This window comes from Prorops nasuta, unplaced genomic scaffold (assembly GCF_024137725.1).
Source record: "Prorops nasuta isolate Cenicafe-Biocafe unplaced genomic scaffold, Cenicafe_Pnas_1.2 PNAS00004, whole genome shotgun sequence".
Lineage (NCBI taxonomy): Eukaryota > Metazoa > Arthropoda > Insecta > Hymenoptera > Bethylidae > Prorops > Prorops nasuta.
The window spans coordinates 48,606-68,301 of record NW_027116801.1 but is presented as its reverse complement, the minus strand read 5'-3'; the positions used below and the strand labels follow the sequence as shown (position 1 = coordinate 68,301).

General features: G+C 37.8%; 4 protein-coding genes across 5 annotated transcripts; 3 read left to right on the top strand and 1 right to left on the bottom strand.

Moving 5' to 3' along the window:
• Positions 1 to 2,665: 2,665 nt before the first annotated feature.
• snsl (snustorr snarlik) lies at positions 2,666 to 6,726 on the top strand. The gene is made up of 7 exons (XM_066725813.1): positions 2,666 to 2,805; positions 3,211 to 3,368; positions 3,698 to 3,805; positions 4,458 to 4,538; positions 5,957 to 6,084; positions 6,158 to 6,322; positions 6,418 to 6,726. The coding sequence occupies exons 3-7, from the start codon at positions 3,751 to 3,753 to the stop codon at positions 6,625 to 6,627; spliced, it is 639 nt and encodes a 212-aa protein (XP_066581910.1). The 5' UTR covers positions 2,666 to 2,805; positions 3,211 to 3,368; positions 3,698 to 3,750; the 3' UTR covers positions 6,628 to 6,726.
• A 327-nt stretch (positions 6,727 to 7,053) lies between these two features.
• ringer (ringmaker) lies at positions 7,054 to 8,385 on the top strand. The gene is made up of 3 exons (XM_066725814.1): positions 7,054 to 7,284; positions 7,356 to 7,485; positions 7,591 to 8,385. The coding sequence occupies exons 1-3, from the start codon at positions 7,118 to 7,120 to the stop codon at positions 7,783 to 7,785; spliced, it is 492 nt and encodes a 163-aa protein (XP_066581911.1). The 5' UTR covers positions 7,054 to 7,117; the 3' UTR covers positions 7,786 to 8,385.
• Positions 8,386 to 8,667: 282 nt separating this feature from the next.
• On the top strand, positions 8,668 to 12,569 carry LOC136772681 (coiled-coil domain-containing protein 50-like). Its single transcript, XM_066725807.1, has 5 exons — positions 8,668 to 8,947; positions 9,041 to 9,103; positions 9,183 to 9,300; positions 9,385 to 9,550; positions 9,629 to 12,569. The coding sequence occupies exons 1-5, from the start codon at positions 8,890 to 8,892 to the stop codon at positions 10,244 to 10,246; spliced, it is 1,023 nt and encodes a 340-aa protein (XP_066581904.1). The 5' UTR covers positions 8,668 to 8,889; the 3' UTR covers positions 10,247 to 12,569.
• Positions 12,560 to 19,656, bottom strand: Elys (AT hook containing transcription factor 1 homolog). Of its 2 annotated transcripts, none has more exons than XM_066725803.1 (6): positions 19,388 to 19,656; positions 18,872 to 19,246; positions 18,512 to 18,791; positions 12,955 to 18,438; positions 12,808 to 12,883; positions 12,560 to 12,698 (listed from the first exon to the last, which is right to left on the bottom strand). In XM_066725803.1, exons 1-6 carry the CDS (start codon positions 19,415 to 19,417, stop codon positions 12,572 to 12,574), a joined length of 6,372 nt encoding a protein of 2,123 aa, XP_066581900.1. In that variant the 5' UTR covers positions 19,418 to 19,656; the 3' UTR covers positions 12,560 to 12,571. The 2 variants fall into 2 exon arrangements, with proteins under 2 accessions (XP_066581900.1, XP_066581901.1); XM_066725804.1 differs by having other exon boundaries at positions 12,561 to 12,698; positions 12,812 to 12,883.
• Positions 19,657 to 19,696: the final 40 nt, after the last annotated feature.

Here is a 19,696-nt window from a genome sequence, read left to right as displayed (position 1 = left end):
AGGTGAGAGAGTAAGGGTGAAGGGGGGGGGGGGGGGGGGGGTTCATCGTGAGAGAGAGAGAGGCGATCGTGCTCGCGGCCCAGGAAGTTGCGGTAATCACTGTTTCGGTATCGAGAATCGCGCGCTTGCCTTATGCCAACCTCCGCGAATTCTACACCTCTACTTATCTCTCTCGCCTTCAGCTATATATACATATATATGTATATACACGTCCGCAACACAGTGGATCAATCTGCTTTTGTGTACGTGCTCATCTACACGTGAATTTTATTAACGTCCACTGACGCCTTCTACATTTCGCACTTTTACATCGAGCTATACCATATCCCCGGTACATCACATGCACAATCTATATATATATATATATATGTATGTATACTATAATCATATGCATGTCTCTCTCCTTCGAGAACCACCAATGAAGCAATATCCTAGGATAATTCCATTGTAAATCACGTGTACGTCTGTTCAACTATATCAAACATCAACAATAACAATTTATTTCTCCTAACCTGTCATAACTCTCTTATTTTCTTCGGATTATTATTGTTATTGTTCTATACGTATCAAATTATTACCAGGGAAACTACCGAACAGCGGTATAACAATTTAATTGTTTATACAAATTATTATATTCTTATTATTGTATGACAAAATCGAGAGCACCAACAATACAACAATTTAATTGTTTTAAAATTTTACAAGTTTTTTATTCTCCACAATTATTATTACTGTTATATGTATTACGCAAATTAAAAGTTGATTATTTTTTTTAACGCCTGTCTTAAGCGTTAGTTCTTTCACATATCTTTTACATTATCTAGATCAATGCAAGGTCGTGCAGAAACTGTTTATGGATTCGGAAAAAAACATTGTTTTTAATTCAAATAAATAATTACCTTGATTAGGTATATTGAGAGATACGTTCTTAGTTTTCATAACTAAATGTAACCAACAAAAAATTCATTAAATCAAATCCAATTTAATCCATTAAATTAAACTCGATATCATATCTCTCTGAATGCATGTGCATTTATAACAATATTTATTTGAATCAAAATATGCTTTTTTTTTTTTTCAGATAAATATTGTACTGAGCGAGAGATTGCAATAGCGTGCGGTAATATTATTATATGGATTCAAATGTTTATTTTTTAAGACGCTTGACATAGGTCATAATTTGAACTCTATCGGTAATCAGTTTGAAGATCGAAAAGTACGTAGAGTTTGGTTGAGACCCGCATAGGTGAGACGATAGACATTCGTATATACGCGCCGCGCACCGAGGAAAGCAAGAATTGTTACTGATAACGCACGAATACCATTACGATAGGGGCGATACAGTGTCAACAGAGACGTTGGTAATTTGCATTTCATTCCGCAAGCCATTTCACTAGGTGATTTTCAAGTTGAATTTATCGAGCCGAGGTACAGCTAATTTCAAGCCTTTTTAATTTATCACGTTTGAAAAACATAATACACTGCGTGTATACAACATGATATATACGTGCGCATTTTTATAATATTTTATCGTAACGAACTCGAGGACCGCACTGAAGCAGAAAGTCGTTGGAATTATTGTGCAACATTTTTTTCATACAGGAAATAAATTATTTTTAATACCTAAATATGCGTTTCGGAGACACAATTAAGTGGACGTCGCCCCATGCAGCTTAGCTTTCTAATCCAGCGTGACTAATTTTGGGATAATGAAAAATATGCGGACTTATCGAAACAATCGAGAATTGTTCTTTATCGAGGAGAAGAAATTTCAATTTATATACTCTTCGTGAGAACGTATATGTATATTAGGGTGGTCGTTAAAAAAAAAAATTTTTGACGGATCCCCAAAAACCACTAGTATTTGATGAGAAACTACAGTGGTTGAAACCTGTGGCCTGACAAATGGTGGAAACACGTGCCTCATTGCGATCAAATATAATTTTTGAAGAATTTTACAGTTTTTCGCTGATAACTCATTAAATATTCGATTCTATGAAAAGATGCATATAACCTTTTCTCTGCAGAATTAAATTCTACATAATAATGGTTCTATACATTTTTCTTCTAGAATGCATACTAATGGAGATATTGCTGAAAAATCGATCCTCTTTTTCGTTTATACACATTATATTGACATATGCTCATATGAGTAGTTATTCTTATTTCGCTGTAGTTACACATTTTATTTCTCTTAATTTAATAAAATATGTTAATTGTACGGTAAACTAAAAATAATTATTCATATAAACATATCAATATAATGTGTATAAACGAACAAGAGGATCGATTTTTCAGAAATATCTCGATTAGTATGCATTCTAGAAGAAAAATGTATAGAACCTTTATTATGTAGAATTTAATTCTGCAGAGAAAAGGTTATATGCATCTTTTCATAGAATCGAATATTTAATGAGTTATCAGCGAAAAACTGTAAAATTCTTCAAAAATTATATTTGATCGCAATGAGGCACGTGTTTCCATCATTTGTCAGGCCACAGATTTCAACCACTGTAGTTTCTCATCAAATACTAGTGGTTTTTGGGGATCCGTCAAAAAATTTTTGTTTAACGACCACCCTAATGTATATATATATTAGGTGGGAAAAGGGGGGGGGGGGGGAAGAAATAGAAACTTGTGTGGAATAATAACGTTTAGTTATATGTAGATTGATTAAGTGGACAGAGAAGAGCAAAGTTTAATAGGACGAGGACGATTGACAAAATAGTGATGCATGCAGTTAAAACATTGCAAAATTTTATCTCTCTACATTCGAAAGATCGGCTGTTGCAGCACCAGTATTCGGTGAGTTGACTGAAAAGGGACACGAAAATATGATTTATTTATCTATTTATTTGCGTGCATTGAATTATATGCTAAAATTGATGATGCATAGATGAACGTAAATAAGGAGTAAATCAATTTTCTTTGATTTTGCATCGAATGCTTTAGTAGGAGAAAGTGTTGGGTCCGGAGGGAAGGGGGAGGGGGTCACACGCGCATACGTACTACACACGTGTCTTATTTACCGACAGGGACAAAAATGTACGATGACAATGAAATGAGATAATTGTCGAGAGGGAGAGGGCGCGCGCGAGCTCAATGGTCTCTGTGGCCGGCGACGCCGATCACCGGTGCTGACCTCGATCCCCCCCCCCCCCCCCCCCCCCCAATCAGTGCCTCCTTTCACTCTAGGAAACTTCTTCCCAGATTTCTTTCTCGCACATGGCCGGTGCCAAGGAACGCACGCACGCACGAACGAACGCACCTCGTTCGTCCTCCTCAGTCCTCGACTCCTCGCCTGCCTGCACTCTCAGCTCAGTACACTGGCAAACTCCCCGGTGACCACGTCCAAGCTTCACTTTCACGTAAGTGCAAATCAACCGGCAATCGAAACTCCCCCTAAACCCCCGCATCAATAACCACACAAATCGCTCTCCTTGCCTCACTCCAAATACCAAACTCTGTATTTTAAAAATTACTGTCGTTTTATTATTATATGTAAACCACTAGAAATAAACACTGTTGAATCTCTCTCCTTTCAAACGTATATACCTTTTAACTAATATTATACAAAATACGTGAAAGTTGCTTTTGTTATTTGTGCATGATTTTACTGTGTCTTGACATGAATTGTTTAAATTAATCAATTGTAAACTAATTTTATTGCTCTCTCTCTCTCTATTTTTCTTTATAGTTTTTCAATAACCATGTAACGATAAACGGACCAGTGGAAATTACCTTGGAATCATGAATGTGTCAACTATTGGATTGAGCATTGTGCTCGTGCTCTTTCACACACACAGTGAGTATACTATTTCGCTCTCTTCTCCTTTCATATCCTTCACCTACTTGAAAGAAGATATAGGCATAATTTCGAAATGCACATCCTTCAAGCTCAAGTAACGCAAGTGTAAAGTCCACACTTGGGCTTGCTCAATCTCAATTGGCAAAATGTTGGCTAAATGTCTTCATTCTGTCATTTATATATATACGATCAATTATTCGAAATCAAATTCTGTCCTACCTTTTAAAGCAAATCTTTAATATGAAATTATCTTTCTTCTTCATAACATTTTTTTCATCCTTTAAAAACCTTGAAATTTTTATTTTCTACTTTTTAAATTCATCGATTATTCTTAAACTTGTTGCATTTCTTATATAAGGATTATTAAATATAATTAACGTAAATTAATTTTGATAGAGTGTGTTTCGTTATTTTATTTTTCCAAAAACTGCGCAATTTTACGTTGTTGTAATTTTCTTATTATTGCCAACAAATATGATAGAAATTATTATTTAAATAAAATAAAGCTATGAACTTTCTCGGAGTATATTCTTCACATTTCTTCGTGTATACTCGCGAAATGACGCGTTTGACTTTTAAAAAAATTTTCTCTTGGCATATATATATATATATATATATAGACCAAATAAATGGCTTTGATAATTTGCAGGTGGAACGAGTCTGATTATACCGGAAGAGCTTCCCACTATACTCTCGCTGATCTATTCGAACATTCCTCCGATAAAGAAAGGTATGTGCATGCGACCTATTCGGGAATATTACGGGCGGATGGTGAGGGGGAGGGGGGAGGTCCTAGACGCGCCTGATTCGTTTCTGCTTCGTTTGTCCACGCACACTTTCACCATCTTCCATCATACGTAACTTTTTCTTTTGAAAATTAGTGGACTGGAAGGGGAGTCTATATTACATTACTCTTCGCGAAACCTTGATAAACTTTCGTTAAATCTGCTCTCTTTAATTTTCTGGCATCTTTAAATATACAATAAAAAATACGAGTTTATTTATCGTCGTTACTGTGTTTACAAGAAAATCCTATACCTATAATAATCTATTAAAATTTCAAGAATCGATTTTATATGTAAATTATTCTTTGAAATTCAAAGAAGGAACACAAGCAAACTGTCGTTACTTGCACTATACATGCAACGTTGATCAATTTTCGTCAAAATCTCCTCCTTTTGCTCTTCTACCATTTTAAAGTATTCGATAAAAAAATTAATCCTTATCTTTTCGTCAGTTTTAACTTTTATTTATCATTCAATGTTAAATAAGAAAATACAGCAATTTTTTATGACAATTTTAGATACCCCAATACCATAAGTAAATTATTTTTTAAAAATGATTAAAGGACATATACTTAAATAGCTTATTACTATCACACTCCATAAAACGTTGATAATTTTTTATTTTGTTAAAACACACACACACACATTTGTTTTTGCTGCAGCCTTTTAAGATTTTCAACATTAAATCATTATTTTTCATCGCCGTTACTATTTTTCATTTTACGCTGAAAAAAAGAATCCTACAATTTTTAATGACAATTGTATAGAGACCGATGATATACCATAGGTAAATTGTTCTTTTAAAATGATCGTAGGGTAAATAAGGAGCCTATATTATTATACGCTCCACGAAACGTTGATAAACTTTCGTTGAATCGTCTCTTTGCTCATCTCCAGTCTCTTTACAATATTCCTTAAGAAAATCCTCGCATTTTTTCATCGTTGCTTAATTTTATTTAACATTGAATGTTAAATGAGAAAAATCTGCAAGTTTTAATAAAAATTTTAGAAACTGATACGTACACCATAGCTTACAATTATATTCATTTCAAATGCGATTAAGTAGAAAGAGAGAGAGAGAGAGAGAGAGAGAGAGAGAGAGAGAGAGGGAGAGAGAGAGGGAGAGAGAGGGAGAGGGCATACCTATACCTATATACATATGTGTATACCTATTATACTATACATATAAGCAGTCTATTATTACGCTCGGCGAAACGTTGATAAATTTTCGTTGAATCGTCCGTTAACTTTTCTATAGCATTTTATGATTTTCAACGTAAATTCATAATTTTTTATTAAACGGGAAAAGAAGGAAGAAAATGCTGTATGTACCTATACATATAACTTTTCACGAAATTTGTAGGAACCGATTCGAGAGTTGGCGTTGGTTTTCGTCTTGGAGAACATGCGGATTTTCAGATTCTTGTGGAGATGGGACCGCAAACGGAGACCGAGCCAATTGGGAATTCCGACACGAAACGCCGTAGACAGGCGAGTATTAAATTTTTATGAAAAGTTTACGAGTGTTTCTCTGAGGTTTAACGTGAAAATTTGTACGCGACAGGTGATGATCGGGGCAGCGATGAGAGGCGAATTGGGACCGGTCACGCAAGCCATTGCGAAATACCAAACAGAGCGGAGGATAAGGAAGGAAATAGAGAGACTCGAGTTGCTCGAGGAGAAGCTGAAAAAAATGAGCGTCCAAGAGAAAATGTCCGAAAAACCAAGTGTAAGCTCTTCGCGTATCATATATTTTCGTAAATTTACTTCCCCTTTTCAATTTATCTCTCTTATTATCTTTATTAAAATATTTTCTTGTAACAGACCGGAAGTGATTGGCTGACCAAGTGGAGCGCAGAAATGTCAAGGAAAACCCACGTGCCATTGAAGGAAGTTTCTAGGGAAAAAGTAACGATTGATCCTCGAGGAATTTTAGCCGAGGAAAGAGGAGGAAATTCCACTCTTCATACGAGACAATTATTAGAGGAATTATTAAAATTGCAACAGTTGCAAAATAGCAGCGAAAAGACCTGATCGACTTTTCCCTGGTCTATAATAATTACGATAAATTTTCTATAATTTTACACGTGTAAACATATGTACATACGCTAAATAATACACGTAATAGGATTAACTGTATATTTCCGCTTTTCTTTTCTTTCCTTTTCATTTCTTGCCACGGACGAGACGACGACACGACTCCTCCAAATTTAAACAGCTTGGAGTCTGGAGTACACCGTGAAATTATTCGTACATGTGAATTATATCAAAAGAACAGCGAATAGCTCTCTCTCTCTCTCTCTCTCTCTCTCTCTCTCTCTCTCTCTCTCTCAATTGTTTTATTTGCCCCTTTAAAGTTTAAACAAATCGTTGCATTCAGATCGCGAAAGATTACTGAACATTTTTCGGCCTTCCTTTCGTTCAAAATTAGGAATTGTTTGACTTTTAAATATTCTTTGTAGCATCGCGGTGAAGTTTCCATAAAGTAAAAAGCGTATATAGATTGGGCTTAGGTTTGGGAGAAATGGCCAGCTTCGAGTTGCAATTCGCTGCTTTCTCAAAATTCGGCGACACCAGGTCCGACGGGACCTCCATCACTCTCTCTCAGAGCGACAAATGGATGAAACAGGCAAAAGTTTTCGATAAGAACCTTACGACCACCGATACAGCCATTACTTTCAACAAATTCAAGTACGAAGACTCGATGAAAGCTTCTCAGCAAGCAGAATCGTTTATCAGACATATTCCTTTCTTTTTTCAAGGCAAAAAAATTTGAAGCTAGCCGACTATCACAAGTTCATCGATGAATTGGCGAGAGCCAAAGGAATCGCCGGAAGTACCATTAGAGACAAGATGGCGGCTTGTGGTGCACCGGGTGCCTCCAACGTCACGGTATAAATCTCTTTATTAATTGAAAGCTGCTTCCGCGCGCTTGATAAAAATTAATTATTGATAATCTTGACAACAACAACAAGAAAATTTCAATTTGATTTTTAGCAAGCAGATGACGCGGCAGTTGTATCGAGGCTAACGGATACAACCGCTTATACCGGAAGCCATAAAGAAAGATTTGACGAGAGTGGAAAGGGAAGGGGCAAGGAAGGCCGTTCGGATGCTACGGAAAACGAAGGTTACGTCCAAGGATACAAACATAAAGACACGTACGACAAAACTCATCCAAAGGAGGAGTAACTTTTATTACAAAATTTCATTTTGCTATACCAACATATTGACAAATATATGAAACATGATAAAAACAATAAGAATCCATGAGATAGCTGACATTTTGAAATATATAAAGCGTTCGGTTATAACAGGCGATTGAATTTTTTGCATCAGCCACTTCTATAGTTCAATTAACACTTTCCATCTGGATAAGATTCCACTTTCTCATCTTTGGGTTTAGTGAAATTGAAACTATGCAACGCGTGTTACAAGAGTGCGTTAATCACTGTAGTCTGATAACACAACCAGTTTGTGTCTCTACAATCTTTTATACTCGAGTGCAAGAATCGCTTGAGTTAATATAAAATAAAAATTGAAAAGTAAGCTTAATAAAGAAATGATGATTTCATACAACTGCAAAAGGAAAGTGCTCCGAGCAATTTTTGAAAATTAAATATTATATTTTAAAAACGATAATACGTCGATCTCAGTCAGTTTTGCTTCTCCTTTAAATCTGTATTTATAATACTATTCAATATTCATTTTTGCTCACTTTCTTTCATTCTGCATTGATACGTGTGCCCGATATTCATTCATACGCAAAATATGTATACGATATATAACACAATCCGCCCCCCCCCCCCCCCACCTTTCAAATTATCACCACATGCCATTCTACTAACCATTTCGCTAACGTATAGAATGAGAGTTTAAAATGCTTTACTACGGCTACCAAACCAACACACTCTCAGCTGCTCTTACTTGGCTGTTGGAACTGGTCGGAGCACAATGAGCACGCAACCAACATTCTCACATTTCTCACTAACATATTCATGATGTATATATATATATATATATATATATATATATATAGGTAGAGTTTCTAACCTCTACACTGGCAACTTTCATTTCTCCAACATTCGCGAATGTTACGAGCACACCGAAAGATCCCAAGCGTGCTACCTTCCCACCAACACATGTTGGGTTCCTCTATACTTGTGCTTTTCCCACTGACGTCCAAGATGGAGAGAAAACAATAGCACTCTCTCGTAAGGTGATTGTAAACAAGTTCCGTAGACACGAGTTAATAAAGATCCATTTCCCTCTAATACCTTGGAAGAATCTGAAGAGATGGCGAGATCCGTTCTTAGCTCCGATACTCTGCCAAAAGCTGGCCGAGTTAACGAGGGTATGACATTGCTGTAATTTCTTCTGTCATTTCTTCAGTAGCTCTCAAGTGCTCTTAATTTAAATTGATTTTATGCAATCTTCTTTCTTACAGTCTGCCGCGAATGGCTTGTACACGAAGATGGGGCTTTAGCCTATAGATTGCAGGACGAAGAAAGTTAGAGTTTTATTAGATCTTAATATTAGTCCTCTGTCAATGCCAAGCAATGTTATTAATTAAATTTTCTTTTCAACAGTTAAGGAGCATTATACTGGTAACAAAGTACGCAATGCTCAAGTAAGAGAAGATTTACCCAGGGCGAGAGTGGAGCAAGAATTGGAGGCTCTAAGATATCAATCTTATGTTCGACAACAGTTAGTATAAAGAATTTTAATCTTTAAATTATATTACGTTATTGCAGTCAATTTTTAAAAAATTTTCCTTTTTCACTTTTGAAGAGAGGAAAGGGATGCTATGGTAGCACAGCAAATTGCAATAAATCTGGAAAGGGAGGAGCGTCAAAGGGAACGGGAATTACAGGAACATATGAGGTTACAGCTTAGATTAGACGATGAAGCTGCCCAGCTGGAGCTTGAGAGACGGGTACAAGAAGAAAAGGATGCAGTACGTTCAAATTTCATTTCATTCGTACTAAACACGATTTAATAGTTAAGGAAAGTAACAGCGATATTTTTCTAAAAGGAACTTGCTAGGAAGTTACAAGAACAGGAGAGTGTTGATAAGCATGATGGACCACCCGATGATCAAATACTACTTGATCAGAAAATTGCTATGGAAGCGCAAGATGCTGAATTGGCTCGAATGCTTCAAGATAAAGAGCGTGCAAGAGCTCGAAAAGCTCGCGAAAGGGCTAGACAGAAGAAAATGGAAAAACAGCAACAGCAGCAACAGATAGATGAGCGTGTTGAACCAGCCGACCGACCACAAAGACCTGACAAGCTGGACTTGAAAGGTTCCTCGAGGAGTAAAAGTAAGCTTTCAAATTACCCTCAATTTCCAGACCCTGAAGAGATTCAGGAATTGGAAGATCCCATTGAAGAGGTTCGAGAAGTTTCAAATGTATCAAACGTAGCAGCAATCATTGATCCAACTTATAATGCAAGAAGCTCGTCCAGCAGCTCAAGCAATACGGTAAGCCCGGCATACATACTTCCAACACCTCCACAAGAACTTATGTCTGACGATGCACCATGCTACATGCCGATTCAAGGACAAAGACGTAATCAAACACAAACTCCATCTCAGATCCACGAGGAAAAGCACAAGCGTCGTGTCAAAGATGGATGCAAACAGCAATAATCTTAAAACAAAACATTCTACTCATATCTTTTTTTGCCATGAAATTTATAATAAGAAAGGATACTTAAAATGCAACTGCTAGGATATCAATGAGATAAAATTAACATTATTATATGACATCACTGCTGTTATCATATAGTAAAAACAACTAATAAGATTAATATTTTAATGGAGTGTGACACACACATTCTTTAAAACTTTAAAATGAGTTTTTGTCATACTTCCATGCAAGATATAATAATAACGTTTGGCGAGAAAATGTGCCTTTGACAAAGGTACGATTTGCAGAAAAACATTTCTTATAGTATTGAGAGCCAGTTGAATTTGAAAAACATTCAGTATTTATGAAAAAGAGAAGGAAAATTCGTACCGTCCAATTTTCTAGAAATGCCTTGTATGTACGTGCCCATTCACAGTGAATGTTAAAATGTCATTGCATGTGTATTACTCAAATTAGCGCCGCGCATAAGTAACTTGTAACAGAAATCTGATAATCGAGTAATTTGTAATGATGCTTGAGATTAAAAAAGAAATTAGTAAGTTTTTATACGGTACAATCAAGTTAATAGAGAAATCTTTAATAATTTTATACCTATGAATATTTACTAATTAAAATTAATATTTAGTAATTATATATATATATATATATATATCATAATACTTAAAATAATTACCAGCGTTTAGGTAGTTAAAAATAAGCAATTTAATCAGTTAGGGTAATATACACTTTTATAACAATTCCAGTTAAATGTGTATCCTCTCTTTCTCCGTTCCATTCGCTTTTTGTTCCATTCCTCGCTATTTATTATAAGTAGCATAGTAAGAACAAGTATTTTTATTATTATAATTATAATTATTATTAATTTATAATAATATAGTTTTAAAAATATGGAGTAAAAAGGTAGCAACACTGCCAAAGATACTGTAATGTTGGCTTATAACCAGATCAACAGAAGTATGAGATATTTCTGCTCACATAAATATGTTAATAACAGTACAAATAACATTTACTATATATAGTAATTATATTTTCCAGATTGTGCTTTAATAAAATGCAATTGTTACACTAGTGACATATCTAATTATCCGTATGGCACGATTATTGAAACAAAAAAAATGGTTGGTATATTAAATGCGTTATTTTAGTAAAAAAAAATGTCGATCTATGAATTAAGGTATAATTGAAGATTAGTAAAATGGTGAATACATTCCGGATTCCAATAATTAGAAAATCTCCACTGTGTATGCAGTGTTTAAAGAAAAAGGTATTTAATTTTTCAAGAGCTATCTCAAAATTTTAATAATAATTGTTAAGATTACAGCAGTCTATAGAATATAAGTTTGCTTAATACTAATATTTATGGTGACAGGCGACTTGAATTTTGACAATATTACATACACACACACATGTATGTGTATATATATATATATATATATATATATATATATACATACATATTCGTATATGTGTATATATATATATACTTTTTTTACATTTATTGTATCAATGCAACTATACATAAGTATGTTAATAAATTATTTACAAAGTTATATTACAAGTATTTGACAAAATATCTTATGAAATATATTGGGGTATTGGGAGTGGCCTACTGTAAAAAAAAAAAGTAATTCTAAAAATATAAACCGAAAAGGATAAGGGCCGCTAAAAGACAATATGAACTGTAAAAAACGAGTGGAATAAATTTGATGGCAATGAAATTTTTTCTGTAGGTATAATTTATCTCAAAAGCTCGTTTATCGATATATTACATTTTCAATATTTAGTCTCCTAAATGGATTTTTCGCGAATCTTTGTACATTAGTACATTGCTCTAAAAATTAAATAAATCACGATTCCCTTCATTTACAAATATCACTGTACTTATTCGAAGATTTTTTATAGATTGTTTTAAGCAATCTCTTGAATGCTATAAGCGATAACAGTAGTTTTGTTTCACTCGTCAACGTACGAAACTAGCATACATTTTAAGTACGTGATTTTGTAATATCTGTAATACTATTAGCCCCTTAAAATATACACTAGCTTATCATTCGCAAGATTGAAAATATTCTCTAATACAATTTGATAGAAAAAAGATTTAAATGAAAGTATTTTCTACACGTGTATCGATGCTGTGTTAACTTTTAATGAAAATTTTCTGTTAATCATTTTCTGTGCACGACACAAGCATTTCACCATGGTCCCTGGAAGATTCATTTTCGCTTTCAAATTTTATGCGCTCCTCTTGTAATTATCAGCAGTTCTATAATAAACACGAGCGTAGATTGGTAGCAAATGCGGAGACACTACTACCTTTTCCTCAGTCATTTTGGTTTTACAAATTGTGAGATTTCAGATGATGATTCAATTGTTTCTACGTCTATCTCACTATGATTCGCTTTGCTCGGATCCTCTGTGACAATTGTTCTGTGCAACGAATTCATTACTTTTCTGTCGGATAAAAACTCTTTGTTACTCCCTCATTATAAATAAAGTACAACTAACTGATCGAATGTAGCAAAAGAAATATATGCAGAGAACTTGTTACATAATTAGATACCTACGACGTTGATTTGTAGAAACCTTCGACCTAGTATGTGGTGGTGAAAAAACGTATTTTGGAACTTGACCGATATCTACGATAATTATCATCGTTAAGCACTTGAATGAAGTCAATATATTATGTTTTAAAGAAGTATCAACTTACACTCTTGGCCTACTGGTGAATCCACCTTTTGATCCGGCTGGGAGAATTGAAATTTGTTCAAACTTTCATTCTTAGCCGTTGCAGCGGTAGTCTCTTCGGTATTATCAGTGGAAGAGACTGTCCTTTTTCTCCTACCAGGCCTCTTCACTTGTTTATCTTTAATCAGCTTCTCTTCCACAACGGGCTCCTCCGCAATCGTGCTTTCCGCAATATTCTTGCGCAAATTCCGCGTTCGTTTTTTCGTTTCCGATGCCGTCAGCTCGGCGCTGGCAGCTCGTCTTTGCCTGCCAACAGCTTTCCTCGCTGATTCGGCTTTGGCGATGGTCGTTGACCCCTGTTTAGATTGGGTCTTGAGAATCTCCTCGAGCTCCTCCGGAATCGGCTCAATCGACGTAGGACGACCGCGAGTATCGATGGTAGAACTATTCGCAGCAGCTTCCCCACTGGTCTTCGCCGTAGCCGTGGCCCGTCGCTTCTTCTCCACAACAGCTTTCTGCCGGGTTTCCTCAGGTACGACCTCCTTGACGGCACTATTGGCTCTTTTGGCTCTGGAAGTGGAAGCTTTCGATGGGATCTCCTTGGGCTCCGACGCTCCTCGTCTTCGAGGCCTCGTGTTTACATTGTCCGAGGCCTCGCTCTTCAGAATCGACGCGCTCAAGCCCGTGTCTTCCGATGCCGCCTCGGAGACCTTCCTGCTACGTCCGGTCGTCCTTTTCTTAACCGCTGCTCTCTCTCCGATGCTCCCCAATGCTTCCGGAATTTCCTTTTGCACGGATGCACCGCGCCTCGCACTCTTTCTCTTAGGTACTTCCGCTTTGGACAAATTTTCCTCTTCCGTCTTCGGCAGCTCCTTAGCCATCGACGACCTTCTCGATGGACTCTTCCGATGCCTTCCTACTTCCACTTCCGGAGTCTCGCCAGGTTCCGGCGTCTCCGCTATTCGCGGGATTTCTTTTGCCGTGGAGAGCCTTCTGGGATTTCTCTTGTTAGCTTCGCCAGGAGGCTTGGCCGACCTTGCCTCTTCCTCAGGATTAATCTCCTTGCTAACCGAAGTTGCCCTACGTTTTCGCTTCGGTGAATCCAAGATGGAACCATCGACCAGATCTTTCGCAAGCGAAGAAGCTCTGGTGGTTCGTTTGGGCCTAGCCGCGATGTCCTCGGTAGTCCTGGAGGAAGCCTTGCTCCCCCTCCTTTTCACCTCGACCGCTTCAACCTCTTTGTCCAAATTGTCATTATTCTCGGCAACACGGCTGCTCTCCTCCAATTTATCCTTCGGGGAGGACTCCGTTCTCACCGGGACTTTCGGCTGCACGGCAATCTCTCGCACGGATCCATTCCTCCGAAAGTCTTTCTCCTGGTCCGATTCATCGTCCGTGACACAATCGGCGTGCTCGAAGACTGTACCCAGTCTAGTTTCTAGCGCTCTATTGACCGGAGCTTTGCAGGGAAAATCTTGAAAACTACTGGAAGACTCGTCGTCGGTTATGTCGAAAATAGGAATCGTTCTCTTGGCTTCCACCCCAATCGATCTTCGATGCGTATCATCATCTTTTTCAACTGACACAGATTTAGAATTTCCTCTGCTACGCGCGGGTGATCCGAGAGCCTCTAGGAACTCCTCCTCCTCCTCCTCCTCCTCCTCTTCCTCCTCCTCCTCTTTATCATCGTTCTCGGAATTGTACTCCAAGCGGATCAACTCTTCCTCGGACTCATCCGCGAGATCAGCCCCGTGATAATCCCTGTCCATTTCAGAGACTTCGGATGTACCCACTTGGAAAATTGCATTGAGTTCTTTGGGCAAATCTTGGCCGCACGACTGTCCGTATCCCTCCTCCCCCCTGGTTTCTTCCTCGTTCGCGTTTAGACCATTCTCCTCAACCACGCCCTCCCCAACCATATCTTCATTCCTCCTTTCATCCATAGCAACAAGCTCATCCTCGACGAGCGTTAGTTTCTTCACGATCCTCTCAGACTCATAAAGCAACTCTTCGTGGGCTTCCACAATGATCTTCTCGTTATTGTTTTGGCCCACCAATGTTTCAGGCCTCATCGGCAAAGGGGTCGACGAGGCTCCCTTGTAATTCGGTACGAAGGCCTTTGGTAATTCGTTGCATCGATCATACTCATTCATAGCCTTCCTCATGGATATGTCAAAGCTGCTGTCCGACGATAAAACACCTACGGAATAAACAGAGGTACAAAATAGAGATTTGGATTGAGAGGTTTCCTCTTTCTTCGATTGACCGAGCTTAGGTGAATTATTGCAATTGTTGGAAGTGGAGTTGGCGGAGGCTCCCGACGATTCGTCGAAGCCTCCCAATTTTTCGTTCGTGGACGGGGCTTGATTCAGCGAGGATTCCGAGCGATAACTCCTTCTGAGGCTGGCTCTAGGCCGGGGCTTGTATATTTCACTGGCCACGCTACTGTTGACAGAGAGAATGGTGGTCTCGTGCAAAGACTTTTCACGGATGTTCTCACAAGATTTCTTGCGCAAAGGCGGCAAACCGTAAGACTGCTCGCTCTCCGCGGAATGACTAATAATAATGGCATTGAGCTCCTCGTCGTCGACCACCGTCCGAGGAGAATCAGACTTGCTAATGTTAAATCTAATTTGTCTGCTGATCTTTCTGTCTTTCTCCACGGGCAGCCCTCCAGTGTCTGTCGGCGGTATAGAGATGGGGGAGGTCGAGGAGCTTCTGATCATTTGACGAATCTTCAGAATGGAATGCGGTGTCTCTGCAACATCTTTCCTATCTGCGTTTAGTTTCCGTTTCACCAGAGGTGTCTGCAACACTACGTCATACCCCAAACTGGTGGATTTCTCGTCAATTCTAAAATTATCGGATAATTTCCTGCGTTTCGACGGGTCAAACGCCACCTCCTCCTCTTCCTCGTTTTGCCCGAGTTGATCAAAAGTACGTTTGCCCGACACTCTCCTCTTCATCGTTGGGTAAAGGACGCAGTTTACGTTTGCATTTAAATTATTAAGCCTCAAAGACGAGCAGGGAGCACTGACGAAAGGAATTTGACAATTGTCGTCCTTGTAATAGGTTTCTCTTACTTTCTTCGACAAAGCCTCGTGGACTCCCAACGACTTATCGTGACTCCTGCAATGGGACATTGGCCTTGGGTATCTCACATCCAAATCGTCCATTAACTTGGACGTGCTTTTCGAGAAGCGTTTAGTCACATTCGCCAAGGTTGAATTGTAAGCGGATAGTAAAGTGTTGGAAACCGGCTGAATGGGTTTTACACCTTTTTGCATTCGTGATGAGCCATCGCCTGCCTCGGTATAACGATTGCGCTGCAGGTAATACAACAGTCTAACGTCATTGGAACACTCTTCCTCGAGGAACTTGACAAAAATCTCCTCTTCGTCCGAATCCAGGACAAAATGTAGAACATCGGCGAGTTTCCCATAAGCTTTGCAGGCTTGAAAAAAGCATACGAGGAGTTTCGCGTAGTGAGTCGGTGGCCTCTTGTGAAAAGCTCTTTGAATCAAATCGTGCTGCACCGACAGACTTATCATTCTTTCCTCGTCCTTCATGGTTGACAGCGGTGGTTTTCTAACGTGTAAATATAAAAGAGCTAGTTTTTGATGATCGTTCCGCACCAGCATTCTTAGCACCAGCTTATGATGCCAGTCTTTGAGGTCTGAGTCAGAAACCATTTGTCCAGTCATTGTGTCCAGAAAGCCATCGTAATCTTCGTGATCCAGTAGCCAGAATGCCTGGGTTAGTTTGATCAAACTTGGACTCATTTTAAAAGCTGAAGGATATTTGATGAGTTGATCAACACCGGGATACGAATCTTGGAGAAGAAATACTAGATCCATCAGAAGATATATCGTTATTTGATGCTTCACTTCAATCTCGGTGCTCCCGTCCTTTTCACATTCGGCCAAATAACTCCTTAGCAAGGATTGCAACGACGGCGGTGGATAAAATCCTTGCTGATCCTCCTCGCTTTCACTCTCCCATTGCGATTTCAGGGCTGGACATTCTCTCATTATCAGCTCATTTATGAAAAATTGTTCTTCGCCCTTACTGTAAGGATCATTGATCAGTAACTGGCGTTTCTCCTTGTACAATTGCGACAGTCTCTCAAATGGATAAGGGATCTTAAGTGTGATTGGTGAGGAACTCTCGTCGATGTCTTGGGTTTCCGGTAACAAGCCGACATCGTAAAACCAGAGGACAACTTGAAGATACGTGGATACTCTTGTCAATACCCTTTGCTGTTGGCAGAGCTCTGTTGAATTTAGAGGAATTTTGGCAACTATGTTCGATAAGCATTCTAATTGCTGTGAACAGAATTTCAACGTTTTCATATCGGACTCGCTGATGCTGCTGCCTGATTGATCAAAAAGTGGAATACATAAGCGGTCCGCGACTGCTTTTATAGATGTGGCACGTTCCACGCCCCATTTTAAGAAAAACGGATACAGGTACAAGGCACTACCATCCGACCATTCTTTGGCACACTTCACTAAGAAAATTGCCCAACGTTGCTCCAGACAGAGGGACAGCAACATATCTCTTTGGGTATTTTGATCACTATCCAAAGAAACATCGGCTTTAAAGGGTACCAGACCAACCGAGATGCACTTATAAAAAATCTCGGTTGGATGCACTAATATGATTGGTCCTGTCATTGCTATTTCTCGCAGGACCTCTGTTTGAATTCCTCTAGTCATCCAAAACATTAGCTTCGATGAACTTAATTCCACCCATTCGAAGGAAAGAGAGTTCGGATAGAACAGCTCTTCCGCGGAGTAAGGATTGTTTCTTGGGAACTCGCTCAGTGTGAATGGAATGTAACTGCAGCTAATTATCGGTGTATGAATAATATTTGTATTTCCCAATCTTGTAGGATAGTTAGCTAATATGCTGTTTGGATTCTGACAGTCATTGATAGTACGTGGCATTTGCTCCTTATACCACTGATTTAAATCAAACAGCAAATTTCTGTGCTTGGAAGTTATCAACAGTAGACTATCTTCTCCGTGTTTATTGGGTGAATCCGTTTGGTCAGGACTACTCTCTCTCTCTACTACCGATAAACTAATGACTTTATCACCTTCTTCTAACTCAAATTCGAATTTTAAACTGGGCTCAGCTTCTAAATTGAAATATAAAGTTGTGCCTTTATCATTGTATTTTCTCTCAAATAAAAGAGAATACATTCTTAAAAGTGGGGCTACGCTTGAAGTTTCGTCATGACAGACGACCCACAAATAATAGAATGCCCTAGGATCATCTGTTGGCTCCAATAATGCAAGATGAGTGACAATCGCGGTTTCCTCAATAGGAGGGCTCACCCACCCAACAGAACCATCATTTTGCCAAATTATAACTCTACCTAAACAACCAGATATAATACAGCCAATTTTTACAGAACTGATGAGTGCAGACGTTAAATTTTCTTCACATAAATCAGTTAATTCCAACTCTTCTTGTTTGAATCCAATATGGTTTTTTATACCTGAATCAAACAGAAAATGAATGTTTTATTTTATATGCTCACCATTTATTAATTTTTAAATGATTTTACTTACGATTATTCATTATGTCGTATGCTCTATGACTGCTAGCATCCGAAGTATAATTTATCGAAAATTCAATATTAGCTGGCATTGTTTCATCCATAATAAAATAAGAATTAGTCCCATTCCATTGAGACCTTTGGAGATCAACAATAATATGAGAAAGATTTCGCAGTGCAACGCAAACTAATCCACAAGATGCATTCATTACATTGTCTGGTCTTTTATCATTAAATTCTTCCCAGTCTGCACCACCAGATATTATACTAACTTGCTCTACACCTGCTGGCATCTATCAAAATTTGTTACAAATTTATATATTTATACAAAGTTAAATCATTTATATTACGGAATTCCATTTACAGTACTTACTCTAATTGCTCTTAGCACACGAGAAGAAGCACAGTCGTATATACATAAGAATCCAGCAGAATCCCTTATTTTATGAGCATTGCTATCTAAGCCTACTAAAAGCATTGGCAGCTGCCCAGATTGCGTGGGAAATTGTGCTACACAACTGACTTTCTCACAAAAAGTCCAAGAACTTATATTTTCTCCAGTTTTTACATTGATAACTACAAAACTTACACCACAACTTAGCCAGGCATAATTTGCATTATTTAAAAATCCACCATGAGAATTGTATACAGCTTGAGGTACTCGAGTTTGTAATATTCCATTTTTGCTATTTTCACAGGTATTCAATCTATTGATAATTGATGATTGAAGGGCTATTTCTTTCCGAACCTGTAACATCATTATAACTGAATATTCACAAATTGGTTTACAGCTTAAGTTCTATATAAGAAACAAGCACTTAGAGACACCATCAAAAATAATTACAACGGATTCTCATATGCTTTCCTTGTTTCAAATTAGATAATTTACCTCACAATTAACTTCTTCTAATTCTTTCATGTTTTATGTGTTTTACTTAAACTTTGTTTGTAAAAAAATTACATTTAAAAACCGTTTCTAAAGGTCAATGTGAGGTTATGTGCGCGCCAATTTTTTAATGAATCATTAATTGATTATTAAAAGTAAGACTGTTAACATAAATCACATTTATAAAAAAATACAATAATTGTCTCATCGGTGTAATGCTGTAATTTAGAAATTTATCACAAAACAGATGTTAAATCATATTTATCTCTTTACTCGTGCATACATTTAAAAGCGCGAATACAACTCTGAAGT

Excerpts from the sequence above, each read along its gene's own strand:
- snsl (XM_066725813.1), top strand. The coding sequence starts at position 3,751 with ATGAATGTGTCAACTATTGGATTGAGCATTGTGCTCGTGCTCTTTCAC. Across the intron at positions 6,085-6,157 it reads ACACGAAACGCCGTAGACAG|GTGATGATCGGGGCAGCGAT; the intron begins GCGAGTATTAAA and ends TGTACGCGACAG. Across the intron at positions 6,323-6,417 it reads AAATGTCCGAAAAACCAAGT|ACCGGAAGTGATTGGCTGAC; the intron begins GTAAGCTCTTCG and ends TTCTTGTAACAG.
- ringer (XM_066725814.1), top strand. The coding sequence starts at position 7,118 with ATGGCCAGCTTCGAGTTGCAATTCGCTGCTTTCTCAAAATTCGGCGAC. Across the intron at positions 7,285-7,355 it reads ATTACTTTCAACAAATTCAA|GCAAAAAAATTTGAAGCTAG; the intron begins GTACGAAGACTC and ends TCTTTTTTCAAG. Across the intron at positions 7,486-7,590 it reads CGGGTGCCTCCAACGTCACG|CAAGCAGATGACGCGGCAGT; the intron begins GTATAAATCTCT and ends TTTGATTTTTAG.
- LOC136772681 (XM_066725807.1), top strand. The coding sequence starts at position 8,890 with ATGGCGAGATCCGTTCTTAGCTCCGATACTCTGCCAAAAGCTGGCCGA. Across the intron at positions 8,948-9,040 it reads AGCTGGCCGAGTTAACGAGG|TCTGCCGCGAATGGCTTGTA; the intron begins GTATGACATTGC and ends TCTTTCTTACAG. Across the intron at positions 9,104-9,182 it reads TAGATTGCAGGACGAAGAAA|TTAAGGAGCATTATACTGGT; the intron begins GTTAGAGTTTTA and ends TCTTTTCAACAG.
- Elys (XM_066725803.1), bottom strand. The coding sequence starts at position 19,417 with ATGAAAGAATTAGAAGAAGTTAATTGTGAG. Across the intron at positions 19,247-19,387 it reads TAGAAGAAGTTAATTGTGAG|GTTCGGAAAGAAATAGCCCT; the intron begins GTAAATTATCTA and ends ATGATGTTACAG. Across the intron at positions 18,792-18,871 it reads GTGTGCTAAGAGCAATTAGA|ATGCCAGCAGGTGTAGAGCA; the intron begins GTAAGTACTGTA and ends AAATTTTGATAG.